Source organism: Leptosomus discolor, chromosome 8 (assembly GCF_034619465.1).
Source record: "Leptosomus discolor isolate bLepDis1 chromosome 8, bLepDis1.hap2, whole genome shotgun sequence".
NCBI classification, from domain to species: domain Eukaryota; kingdom Metazoa; phylum Chordata; class Aves; order Leptosomiformes; family Leptosomidae; genus Leptosomus; species Leptosomus discolor.
Window position 1 is genome coordinate 4145772 of NC_141398.1, and position 12807 is coordinate 4158578.

The 12807-nt window shown below is 42.9% G+C and overlaps 1 protein-coding gene across 1 annotated transcript in view; it reads left to right on the forward strand.

Annotated features, from left to right (window-relative positions):
- The window catches only part of CARMIL1 (capping protein regulator and myosin 1 linker 1), a 190579-nt gene that overhangs the window by 142395 nt on the left and 35377 nt on the right, over positions 1 to 12807 (forward strand). The window contains exons 27-29 of the mRNA XM_086469109.1: positions 1224 to 1399; positions 3372 to 3459; positions 6380 to 6529. Of these exons, the coding sequence (XP_086325235.1) occupies positions 1224 to 1399; positions 3372 to 3459; positions 6380 to 6529 (414 nt within the window). The remainder of the gene's footprint in view (positions 1 to 1223; positions 1400 to 3371; positions 3460 to 6379; positions 6530 to 12807) is intronic.

Below are 12807 nucleotides of genomic sequence, written 5' to 3' on the forward strand. Positions count from 1 at the left end.
CAGCATGCAGATGAAACAGTATGAATTCAAAATTTAGTTTTCCATATGACCAGCTGGTTGTTTTGTACCTTCTGTGGTCCCACCGAACCTTTTTGGATATGAAAACTCAAAGCAATTAGAGGAAGGTTGTTTGAGTGATCCGGGGCGCTGGTAGCGTCTCTGTGTCACATCCTGATCCCTGGGTGCACGTTAGAGCTTTCCTGCACTTTTCGTGACACGGGTTCATACACGGATGGTGATGTGAGGGACTGTGAGCCCTCACCTGCACCGGTAGTGAGGGCTCTTTAGCCTTGTAGTCAGAGCTGGGGGTTGGTAAAGAAACCAGTAGGTGATAAAACAGGATTTGAACCAGAATTACCTTTTCTCACAGGCACATATAGGAGATGAATCTAATGCAATTGAAAGGGGCTTCATATCATAACTTCATCGCGTTGGGGTATACATGAAAGATTTTCCTAAGAGAAGGTCTCGAAGAGGGAAGAAGTTGGCTTTCGACCCTCATTAGGGGAGACCTTATTTTAAGAAAAAGAGTGTCGAGGGGTTACACGGGCCTGTTTCTGAAGGTTTTCTTCTATCCTGGTTTGGGGTTTTGATCAGTCACTAAAAAAGAATAAAAATTGTTGGCTGCACCTAAGGTTCACTGTGGACTTCCATGTATGTAGATGAGATCCATCCATTAAAGGTTTGTACGCCCACTGCAAATCATACTTGTAGCTGCTTCTTAATATCTGGCTAGTATATTCCAGCCCTGTACAGCGTGCCAAGTTCTCATGAGCCTCCTCTCTTCATGTCCTGATGCCTCTTACAAACTGGCAGCTCTGGAGCATGGATGAAAATTGCTGATTCAGGGGAGGCAGCTGCAGCAGAGCATCCACTGCTTCTGCAGCGTGCAGAGGCAGCAGTCATGGGCGCACAAGGGAAGCTAATTTATTGTTCTGACAGTTGAACGTGCAGAGATGTAAACATTTCGGGTTTGAAAAGGCAAACCAGTAACAGTTGTGGGTTATTTTCAAAGCAAGTATGTTGTTCCACCTTAGCTTTATTTTGTGAAATGCCTTTTATACTGCAGCTGGATTGCAAAAGGGGTTGGAAATTAGGAAGAAAAAAAGGCAAAAATTGCAAGTCTAAAAGTGTCCTAGTGCTGTGCACCAGAATAATGCTGTGATCTTCCAGCTAATGAAAATCTCGATGCCTGGTGTTGGCTTTTGCTTACTGTGCTGCAGACGCTCCTTGAGTCTATGGTGGATGCAGCGGAAAACCTTTGCCCAAATGTCATGAAGAAAGCTCGCATCCGTGAGGACCTGATTGAGGCTAGCACTGAGAAGATTTCCATCCCACGCACTTTTGTGAAAAATGTCCTCTTGGAGCAGTCTGGAATTGATATCCTCAATAAAATCAGGTACTTTTAAAGACTAATCTAACAAAGTCGGTTATAGAATTTGGACTTTGGGTTGCGTGCGTGTGTGTTTGTGCAGTAGAAGACTTTTGGAATGTTTTTGTGACTCGCTGAAACGATGTTAAGGCACTCAAAGAGCAGGAAATTGTCCTACAGGTCTGGTGAATTTAGTTCAGGAGCTTCAAATATTTGGAATCTCCAGGGATGTTAACTTGATCATTAATGCATGTGCTTCTGTTTATTTAGTAAGAGTTTTGGTTTATGGTAAATAAATAACATTTTCATGGCTGATACATTTTTTAAACCTATGTGTGTTCTCAGGTAACACTGAATTACTGTAATAGAAGGAAATTGCACTTACTTGCTTTGAGTGTTAACAGGGCTTTGTCTGTTGCTGCATTTGGCCTTGTCCTGTAGGTGTACAATCACTTTAAAACCTTTTGTTTGTGTAGGAGTTGTGCACAGCAGACAGACAGTCTTTAAAAATGGAAACTTGGGTCTTCAAACCACAAACCTGGAGCAGAAACAGTAACCCTAAACAGCTCTTAGTTCACTCTTTAAAGAAAAGGGGAGGGGAAAAAAGAAGCTTTTACCTGATCTTTCACTGCATCTTTTTTTTCATATTAAGTATATACCAGAGAATATATTTATGCAGTGCAGTGTGGTTAAACCTTTGCAGTAGCCATCATTTGGCTAAGGAATCCTTTCTGCTCGATGGAAGAGATGTTCATTTTGCATTGTGATGTTAATGTATTTGCAGAAGAAGAAAATGGGGAGAGTTACAAATTAGTTTTGCAGAGTGCAGCAAAATTGGCAGGAAAAGGTGTTAAAGACTTTAGCTTTGCCCTCAGAGTGTTTGAAATGGTTCAGGGAGTGGGTTTTCTTCCCTTCAGTCCTATCAAACAAATTTTGACTCTGAGAATAATAGTGGCCCTTCACCTGTAGAAGCAGCAGCTCTCAGTGGGGTGCAGGTGCCCCACTGTCACCCGTCCTGCCTTACGTTGTTTTACATTAATATGTAGGTAACTGAGGGAAATCCCTTCGCTCTCATTCTCTTCCCACCGTGGCTTGGCCACCATCCCGTCTCCCTCTGGATTGCACTGCCTTTCCGAGGAGTTTCTTACCTTTTTCCCCAGGCTTCCTGCGTCAGTAGTGCTAGCCCCAGGTAGAAGCACCTTTGTTAAGCCACTGCAACTCAGTCCATGCATAAAAACCTTAAACCAAAATCATATTACAAAAAACAGCTGAAGGAGTTGGCCTTGAAACTGTAGAGGCAGGAGAGATGGAGCTGAGCCTTTTGTACTGTGGCCAAGGACGGGACCCCAAGGGAGCGACTCAAGGTGCCCATTTCCTTGGTAGGAAGCTACCAGTGAAACCTCAGTTCAGTACACGGGGTGTGGGGGTGTTCCACATACGTCTGTGTCGTGGGAATGGCTGGTGAGAAGTTCTTGAGACAGAAAGTGGTTACCTGGAGGAAAAAGAGGAAGGAGAGTTGTGCTGGCAAGGACTGGAGAACCAGCGTGGTGCAGGTGTCCTTCAGCTGGCAGGCAAACTCAAAAAGAAGTTGAGGCAGTGAGTGGATTGTGGTCGTTCAGTGGGGTGGTGTTAAACAGGCAGCACTGTCCTAATCCCATTCATCTGAGATCCGTGTTTCTCAGACTTCAGTGGCGGAGTGTTCCTCGCAGCGTTTCACATGTGGTTTTTATTCAGCTCTCTTACCCAGATGTTTTCATTTCAGCGCTCAGAAAAACGTTAGAAGCAGGTTAAATATGGCACAGAGGCTCTTGTGTTTATTGTGTGATTCATGAGTTTATTTCTGAAACCTGCAGCCACGTATCCCGACACCCTCTGATGTTTTACTTCGCGTAAAGTGACAGCAATGTGGATAATCGTCGCGCCGTTGAACGGGTAATAAAGACAAGGTTCTCCTGCGTGAATTAACAATTTCTCTGTCTTGTTTTTAATCCTTACGCAGTGAAGTAAAGCTGACAGTGGCTTCTTTCCTGTCTGACCGCATTGTAGATGAAATCCTGGATGCACTTTCCCATTGCCATCACAAACTGGTGAGTATTTGCATGGTCGGTACCCGAATATGCCAGGTATCTTCACGATGCCATTTACATTCATAACTTGTTCGGTTTCTCCTTAGCACAGCTCTGTTTTGAAACGGGTTGTATTTTCGTTGGCATCACTGGCATCATTTGAACTATGATCGGGGGACTCTTGCCTCCTTGCTTTAAGGAAGGTACGAGCTTGGAAGAGGCTGCGTTATATATTTGGCACTGTTGTCAGATCTAAACCTAAAAGTGCCATCAGGGATCAGCACTGAGTCATTAAGAACAGTGCCAGTACTTGTCCTGGCGAGATGATAAGTGTTGGTTGCTTGTGAAATGAGAGGTAAAATTTCATTCTTTAGAGGAGGGACTGCTGAGACCTTGTTCCCTGAATAAGTACATCTTGAGGCTACCTCAGGAATGTAGGTATCGAGTTTGAAAAGAAAGAGTTGAAATGTAGGAAAGGAGCCACCGTTTGTTATTTGAAGGTGCTGAGCTGTCAGGAGGCAACGTTATTTATTATAAAGGTACTTGCTTCATCTACAAGAGTAGAAGGAATAAACAACTGTGTATCCACAGAAAAACATTTTTATTTCTAATGCTGTGGGCCTCTCTAAGGATTTTAAATAAGCCAAATAAGCCACTGAGTGGTCATTCTCCTGATTGAAATTGCTCTTCAGTTCTGATTGAAATTTCTCTGGCTTTGGCTTGCAGTCATGGATTTTTTCAGATGCTTTTCCCCACAAGTTAAGGGAACCATATATATATATTTCTTTTTATTTTCTCTGTATGAAAGTCCTCATATGCAGAAAACAAATCGCTCTTCCCCCTGCGCCCTGCTGGTTTGGGTGTTTTGGGTTTTTTTTTTCTTTTTAAATAAATTAAAAGACTGGGTTATTTGAGGGTGGCGTCTTCACGATGCAGAGCAGCGTTGTGTAAAGACAGAACCTCTGGGCTCAGGAGCTGTGCAGCAGCGTCAGCCTGCTGGGTGAGTGGCCCCATTAGCTCCAGTTGGTCCTGGAGCAGGCTCAGCTGGCACCAGCAGTGGGCTGTCTCTGTCCAGTGGTACTGCACAACTCGGACACACCCCAGCTCTTGCACAGTAAGTCATTTTCTCCGGCCTTTGAGTCACTTCAGTAACAATCCTCTGCACTTTCTCCAGCTGTTTTAAAAGCCTCTTTTAAAATTATGATCCCCAGAACCAGGCAGACTATTCCAATGTTTTAACCAACACCATGTGTAGGAGTGAAATCGTTTTTCTCCTGATGTTCTTTACTCCTTGTATTTACATAGCCAAGGAGATAAGAATTCCTTCCTTTTGTCACAGTTTCAGTGGTAGCTCATTTTCAGGACTAGATTTGCTGGATCTCCCTCCCAGTAACGGCTTCTGGACACTTGACACTTGCTGCTTTTCAGGATTGTGTCCGTAGCTCATCATTCCTAAGGAATGACTGCCTGTACGTTTGATTTGGTTTCCTTTGTGATCCATCTTGGCCTGCGTTAGTAACATGTCCCTTTCACTGTTTAACTCTCATAGCTGCAGATTATTTCAGATAGTATAGCCCTGATGAAAGCACTGAAGAGTAGGGATCTCAAAAATGCTGGTGGAGGAACTCTTGTCTAATTTGTCAGTGTTAATCTTCGTCTGACAGCAGGAACGTGAGAGCTGGCAGCTAGTTCTTAATACAGCAAACATAGAGTTCTGTGCCAGCTCCTTCAATCGGAGTGTCACATACTACTAATTCAGCCACCTACAAATATCTGTGTATGTTGCATTGACACAGCAGTGTTTGAGGCAAATTTGAGAAATAAACCTTGTTTGACAAGACCTGAGTTTGCCTAATGGGATGATGATTAGCATTAATTATTATTCTAGCCATTTTAGTTGATGAGAGGTAAATCCATAACAGCTCTCCAGTTGTTTTTCCTGAGCAGACACTAGGCTGAGTGAGCTGTGGTTGACTCAGGTCGTGTGTTTGCCCAAGTTTTTGGTGGTTAACAAGACTACAGTCTGCTGTTTGTCTGGAGTCGTGCTGATGTTAAGCAGTGGACTACAGCTCTCCCTGCCTGCCTCTTGGAAGGCTTCTGTGAATGACTGATTTGGGCCAGCTGATCTCCAAGTACTTGCTTTTAACAGATGTTTTTTAATATTCTCTTCAGTTACCAGCAGAACTAGAAAATATTTCATCATTTTCCTGATGACATGAACCCACTCCATTCCAAGTACAATCCAATATAACGTTCTCTGTGTTCTTAGTTTCTGCTAGGCAGGTCTAAAAGTGGATTTCATTACTGTCAGAGTTTTCCCTTTCTGATACTTAAAAAAAAAAAATCTTATCCCGTAGAACTATCAATGATTTTTGTTCTTTTTTATGGTAACCCTTAGCTATTTCTTCAGTGAAATAGAACTGAGGTATTTAACAAAGCTGTCCTGTTTTTTGAATAGCGGGTAATAATATTTTGACCATCTAATAATTATGAAAATGATATTAACCGGAATCGTACATGTCTTCGTGTTACTTAATTTTAAAAAAATCGGTCCAGGACAAAGCTCCTCTTGCACCCCTTTATTATCTTTATTATAAAGACAGGAGAAATGCTGAGGAAGCTCCATAATACTATTACAAGTCAAAAGTAGGATGGCTTTCCATCTGACCTTTCTCCTTTTCTTTTTTCCCATTAGATTTTCTCCCTTCTTAGAATGGGTGATGGAAGGGGTTTTCCATCCAAACAAAGAGAAAAAACCACCACCAACAAAACAAAACAGAACAAACCCCGTGTGAAGATTTAACACATACAACCGAGCTTTGCTTTTGTAATTGCTCTTCTAGGATCTGTGATGGCTTCAGTTGTCCGAGCTTTCTGGCTGGGGCTCTGTTTGCCTTTTTTTAACAGTTTGATGTGTTCCTGTCTTTGTCCTTCCTTCCAGGCTGACCATTTGACCAGGCGTGGCAAACCACTTCCGCAGCAGGAATCACTGGAAATTGAGTTAGCTGAAGAAAAACCAGCTAAGCGCTCTGTCATCACGGTGGAGGAGTTGACCGAGATAGAACGTTTGGAGGATCTGGATACTTGTATGGTAAGACACACTCCTCAGCCCATTTGGTTAATAACTGGAAAAAACCTGTTTCTCAACATAAATGTTAGCCTGTGAACACTTTGAGTTGCATATTGCTGTTCAGCAAAGGAAAAGCTTTTCCCTTTTCTTCACTCCTCCTTTCCTGGTACCTATTCAAGGGCCTTTCCCTTGCATGCATTCCTACATATGCTAGGATTCCTACATAGCTAATACAATGAACATCTCTTCCACTGGCCACAGTTTCACAGGGATTCAGTTGCAGTAATAAATCGGACCGTGCTTTGACAACATGCTGCTTCCTGCCTTTTGTCTTCATTCTACTTGATGTGGATTCCTCTGAGCCGTGACAAAAAACACTTCTGCCTGGAAGTTGTATTATTGACCATGAACAGAAGTTGATTTTTTTAAAACTAGCTTTTGAACGTATGGAAGAAGTCTTAAAACCTTGAGACTGGACTGCAAGTGATCCTAGAGGGCAAGCTTTTCAACAGTAATTGAGTTAGGAGCGTGAGATTCAGTAAAAATGCTGAACATAAATCGCCGAAGTGCCTTATAAAATCCCGTGGAATCGCTGAGGTTGGAAAAGACCTCTAAGATCCTCGAGTCCAACTGTCAACCCAACACCACCATGCCCACTAAACCATGTCCCAAAGTGCCACATCTGCATGTTTTTTGAACGTCTCCAGAGATGGTGACTCCACCACTTCCCTGGGCAGCCTGTTCCAATGTTCGACCACGTGTGGCTTTTATTATAAAGACGGCTCCATGCAGTATCATGATTCTTTATGAGATGTAAATCCATAGAAATACAAATAAATGGGTTGCTAACTGGTTACAACTTCAAATCCCCCTCCACTCCGCTTGGTCTGTTGAGGAACTCTACTGTGGACAGGAACTCCAGGCAGCACTTCTCTGTAATAGGTGGCCACTGCTGCAAGGGATGGGCATTCTCCTCTGCCCTCTTACCTGGCTCCTTGGCCATGTGCTTTCACAGGAAGCTAAACTGCCAGGAAAATTAATTGCATCTTTTTTGTAGAAGTTCTGTTGATTCAGCTCCCTGAATAGGCTTACAGCAGAGTCAGACGAGTGCGGCTCAAGAGGAGGAGCGGCAGGGTTGCTCCTTTCTGCAGCTGTCTGTTGGTCTTGCTTAGCTATAAAACAGAAGCACACCTTCATTGGAAGGGTCAGCTTAAGATAGTTCTCTCTCCCTCCCAAATCTCCTCCTTCACCAAGGTTTGATTTGATGCGATACTTGTCTGAACATCACAAATCCCCGTGAGGCCTGTGGCGTTGATGGCATCATCTGGCTCATCGCCGGTACTATCAAGTTCCAGAAGTTTTCTGTAGCCAACATTGAGTAATCATTTTGAGCCCTAAATCCTGTGGGAGAGAGACATCCCAGTAAAATATGTGGCATCTGAACGCTGTACCTGTAAGTTAGTTTTTGCATTCTGGCTTCATACATAGAAGAACAAGCTAAGTGCTCATTTAGACACCCCATCCTCCCCCTTTAAATTTATTCTCGCAGCCTGTTAAGAATAATAATACTGGAAATTTAAAAAATATCTCCTTTCTTTATCTCATATCACCATGGTTATATGAAAGGATCGTATCGCTGTGCTGTTATCTTTCACTTTGGTCATATTAAAATAATGGAAATGTGACGATGTTTACACTGTGTCAAAGATGCACTAGATGCTAACTGTACTTACCTGCAGAAGTGTTTCTGTCGCTCTTCGTTCACCCTCATCTTGCACAGAGATTCCAATACCTTTGTGACCCAGATTCTCATCAATACCTAATTTCCGAAGAGAATGAAGCATCCAGTAAACACGAGGCAGTAATCTGAGTCCGTGCTAAAGAATCCATTTATTAAAAGCTGGAATCCATTTTTAAGAGCTGCTTTTTGCATCCTGGGTGCAAGTGATATTAGTTGCTGTTGTAAAAATATATAGATATATAGAGAGCCCCAAGAGGCTGAGTAAGACGGGGATTTTTACTGAGCTAGTGTTCTCACTGAGTTTTTTGCAACTCAGAGCTTCTTGAGGATGGATTTCTTGCATTTTCTGGGTGGAGTTAGTAACTTCAAAGATAGCACTTTCCAAACGATGGAATATTTAGCTATGGGAAATTCCTGCATATTTCAGAAAATGTCTTGGAAGAATTATCCTGACTTGTGGCAGCTTTTAAGTGTCGTACAGATATTTGCATGGAAATGAGGAACATTCTGAAAGAGGCATCAGTGAATGCCTTGTGAGCTGGTCAGTGCAGCAAACAGATATGTTCCTGAAAGATTTTACTGGAAAGAGAGGCATATGGTTTTATGAACTATAATTAAGAACCCAATTTCCTGTGATTATTTTTAATCTTAAATGAGAAATAGCTATTTAGATCCCACTTCCAAAATGGCATTAGTCCAGAACACTGCCTTGTTTGGCCATTGGAAATCCCTAAGCGTGATGATAAAACAGATCTGAGCCTTGTGGGCAGGTGATGCACCTGACTGTGTATTCTGCAAACCTGAAACCTTGAATTGCAGCTCGGTGTTGTGCCTGTTTGGGAGCCCGGTCTCCTGTTGCCAAAAGAACATGGAACGTGGGATGAGGCTGATCACGTTGCTGGGATGGCAGGAAAGAACTTGCTTGTTCTACGCTCTATCAGTTTGCTCCAGCTCATTGTCAAGGTGTGTGGGGAAGAAGAGATTTTGGTCTTACAGGAGAGACACTGAGCTTGGACCGCTGGTTTAAGGGAGATGATTTTTTTTCCTTTTGTAAAACTGGATTCATTTTGAAAACCCATTGTCCTCAGTGAGCCTGTTCTCTTTGTTCCTTTTTCTTCAGCAAGCCCATCGAGGGTTGATATCCTGGCTGAGGCAATGTATACAACACCGTGTTGTTATTCACCAGCCTCCCTTGAAGCTGTTTTTGAACAATGCGGGGAAAAACTGGATCCAGGTTCAGTTTTGACTCGTTACAGGCAGCTTACATAGCACTGAAGCTAGGTGGGTGACTGTGAGTGAGGCACAGATGTGTGTGTAATAAAATGCTTATGAATTGTTTGTTCTTACATGCGGATTGAAAGTGGAAGACAGGAAGGGTTGTGTATAAATCTTGGACTGGCAGCATAGGGATCTGAACCCTCCAGTGAAGAAACAGGCACTGGTGTGTTTCCCAGCCTGCCCAGCTATTCTCAAGCAGGGTGGAGAGTGGCTGTGGCTGGGAGGATTTCCCTGCCAGAGCGGAGAGTTGCCATCCATCCATCCCCTTCAAAGTTTGGTGTGTGTAAACAACACAGACAAGACAGAATGAGATGCCACAAATGGGCCCATGAAATGCAGCACTGAAAAATAGACTTTGAAATGTTATTTCTAGTCTTTTTCGTTGTGGGAATTAGGACTTACTAAATACCCAACTGTGCAGTTCAAGCTTATTAGCTTCAACTTAGGATATGATTCTCATCCAACCTTTATCGGTGGCCTGAGAGCCCCTAATATGAAAGATCTGTCAGTCATACAAGATTTTGCCAGTCTGTTAAATGGCTTCTGAAGAACACTGGGAGTGATTGAGTGGTCCAGTGTAGGATGCAATAGCTGGAACATTATGGACCCGACAGTTTCTGATCTCCCTGAGCTGCAGTACAGTAAATTGATGCTTCCCTAATCTACAGCTGTCTTAGTTGTCTACATTTAATTAGAGCTGCGTTGACGGTAATAAGTCATTAGATGAAAGTCACGTGCAAGTAAGATGGAAAGAAAAATCTTCATGCAGAAAATTACTTCTCAGATTAAAGGGAGAACTATGGCCTGCTTTTCAGAGCTGAGACTCAATCATGAATTAACTTCATAAAACAGTACAGCTTCTCTAAGTTTTTCTGTGCGTCCATGACGAGAGGCACACCTTTTAAACTAATCCATGCATTTTAAAGCTAACTTTAAATAAAGCACACTGCTGAGATTGAATAACATGTATCTTGGTATGTGTAATTGTGTAGGTAGATACTGTTTTAATTTTGCCTAATGCTTCTAGTTGTACTTTATTCCTCCATAGCCATTAGTTCTTTGCAGAACTAGGAATAGTGCTCAATTCCCCACCAAAAGGTAGTGGACCGTCTTTATTAGAATGTGTTTAACAGGTAAGTTTGTAAGCTTTTTTTTTTTAGCTATTTGACTGTTAGTTTGGCTTCTAGAATACTAAAAGGAGATCAACAGAGTTAAGCCACTATTTAAAGAAAAGTTTTGAGAGAAATAGCTTTTTTACTAGGAATTCATGTACTCATCACCCATTTCAGCAATATAATTTTATTACTCTTAAGTAGTAACAAGCATACAGCCAGGATAAGTATTGTTTTCAGAGCAAAGCAGAGGTTTTTTGCGTTATGAAGCGGTATGGTATGGTTTGAAACATGTAAAGGAATTGTAGGTTGTAATACACAAGTCTGCTTATAAATCTTCTTTAAAGCATTTCAGTGAAAGATTGAAATGCTTGGATGGTAAATTATGTGTTTGCAAAAAATGCTTGTAGCTAATACAAAAGGACTGCCTGTGATAAATATTGAATCTTAGCCATTTCTCATCTATTTCCAACTTTAACCATAGAGATGGTTCTATGACTTTAATGGAGGGAAGTTTAAAAAAGAATAAATCCCATGAGCAATAATTAATGTTTTAGTCTTTATTGAGCAATAGATTTCACCCGTACAGTACAGAAGAAAAATTGCAGAAGTAGCAGAACACTTGTAGATTGGTGGTGTATGTTTTTTTTCCTGGGAATGTACTAACTAGCCATTGTCAAAGATGTAGCAGATGAGTCCAGTATCCAGGCTGGGATCTGAAAGACAAGGTGTGTATGGACCTCAGTGTTTTCAGAGAAAAGGGAGAAATTGCACTCACCACACCAGAATGAAATTTATTTTTAAAACAAAAGAAAACTCTCAAAGCTCTTCTCTCCCCACCCCGTCATCCAAAACACATTAGAGTTAAAACAGCAGAAACTCCTTCAGTTGTGTCACGGTTTGAGGCTGGGCCGGCCACTAACGAATGACAGACGCTCTCTACTAACCCCTCTCCCCTCCCAAAAGGGAAAAGGAAAGAGAACAAGGGAGGGACTTTACGGTTTGGAAAAGAAAACTAAAACAGCTTTAATGGAACAATAACAATAAAAGAAAAGATAAGAATAAGAAAAAAATGAAATATATACAATATGTACAAATATATACAAAACCAACACCGAACCCAGCTCCCCCCACCCTGATGACAAGACATCACCACCACACCGCAGGGCTGGCACTGGGGCAGTCCCAGGCTGGACTGGGCAGCAGACAGGGATGGAATGCAGGAGCTGGACTCAGGCACTGGATTCAGGGATGCACGGGTTGGGATTGACGACAGAAGAACAGACAGAGCCCTCCTCAGATGTCGCCATCGAAGAAGAGAGGAAGAGACGAAGAGAGCGAGACCCTCGTGATCCCTCAGCTTTACACTGACCATGACGTCCATGGGGTGGAACACTCTGTTGGTCAGGTTTGGGTCACCTGTCCAGTTCACTCCTCCCTGTAGGTGTGACCCTTTTCACTCCCGGCACCCCAACACGCAGCACAAGACTCAGCAGTGACCTTGGTCGCCGTAAGAACCAGTCCAAGCCAGGGCCTCTCTGCATCCCATCCCTTGGTACGGACTGTAAACACCAGGGGTTGGCACTGCTGGGAGCAGTCACTGTCTGGAGAAACAGGCTGCTGGTTCAGACAGCGCCGTTAGTTAGAGGAGACTGAACTGAAAAGTTAAAGCGCTAAAACAGAATTAGTTCTGATTTAGCCCAAACCAGGACAAGTTGCTTTCACTGGAGGAAGGAGAAAACCATGGTACAGGCTCATGTACATGTGCACTGATACTGTAGAAAGAAAAATGAAAGCAGAGATTCTCTGGTCTGCCCTGACGTACTACCGCATCTGATTCTTGTTGCTCTCTCTTTACCTGCAGCAGAATTGTCTCAGGTGTAGACAGTCAACTTTTTGGATGGAAGACTTAACACCTACTGCAATAAAACCCCAACTCCTCTTGGACTCTGTGTGTTCTCCTGCGCTATAAAGCTCTAGCTCTGCTTAATCCAGCAAAAATCATTGTTCCTGCTGCAAAGAGCGTTTCCACGTCCCCCTGCTCACAGCTCGCTCTGTCCTGCCCACACCTCACACTTGTACTGGTGTTCGCACAGCCCCACTACAAACCGGGTGCGGGAATTGATTCAGCTGAAAATGGAGCTTTTGGGGGAGGATGTCTTTCCCAG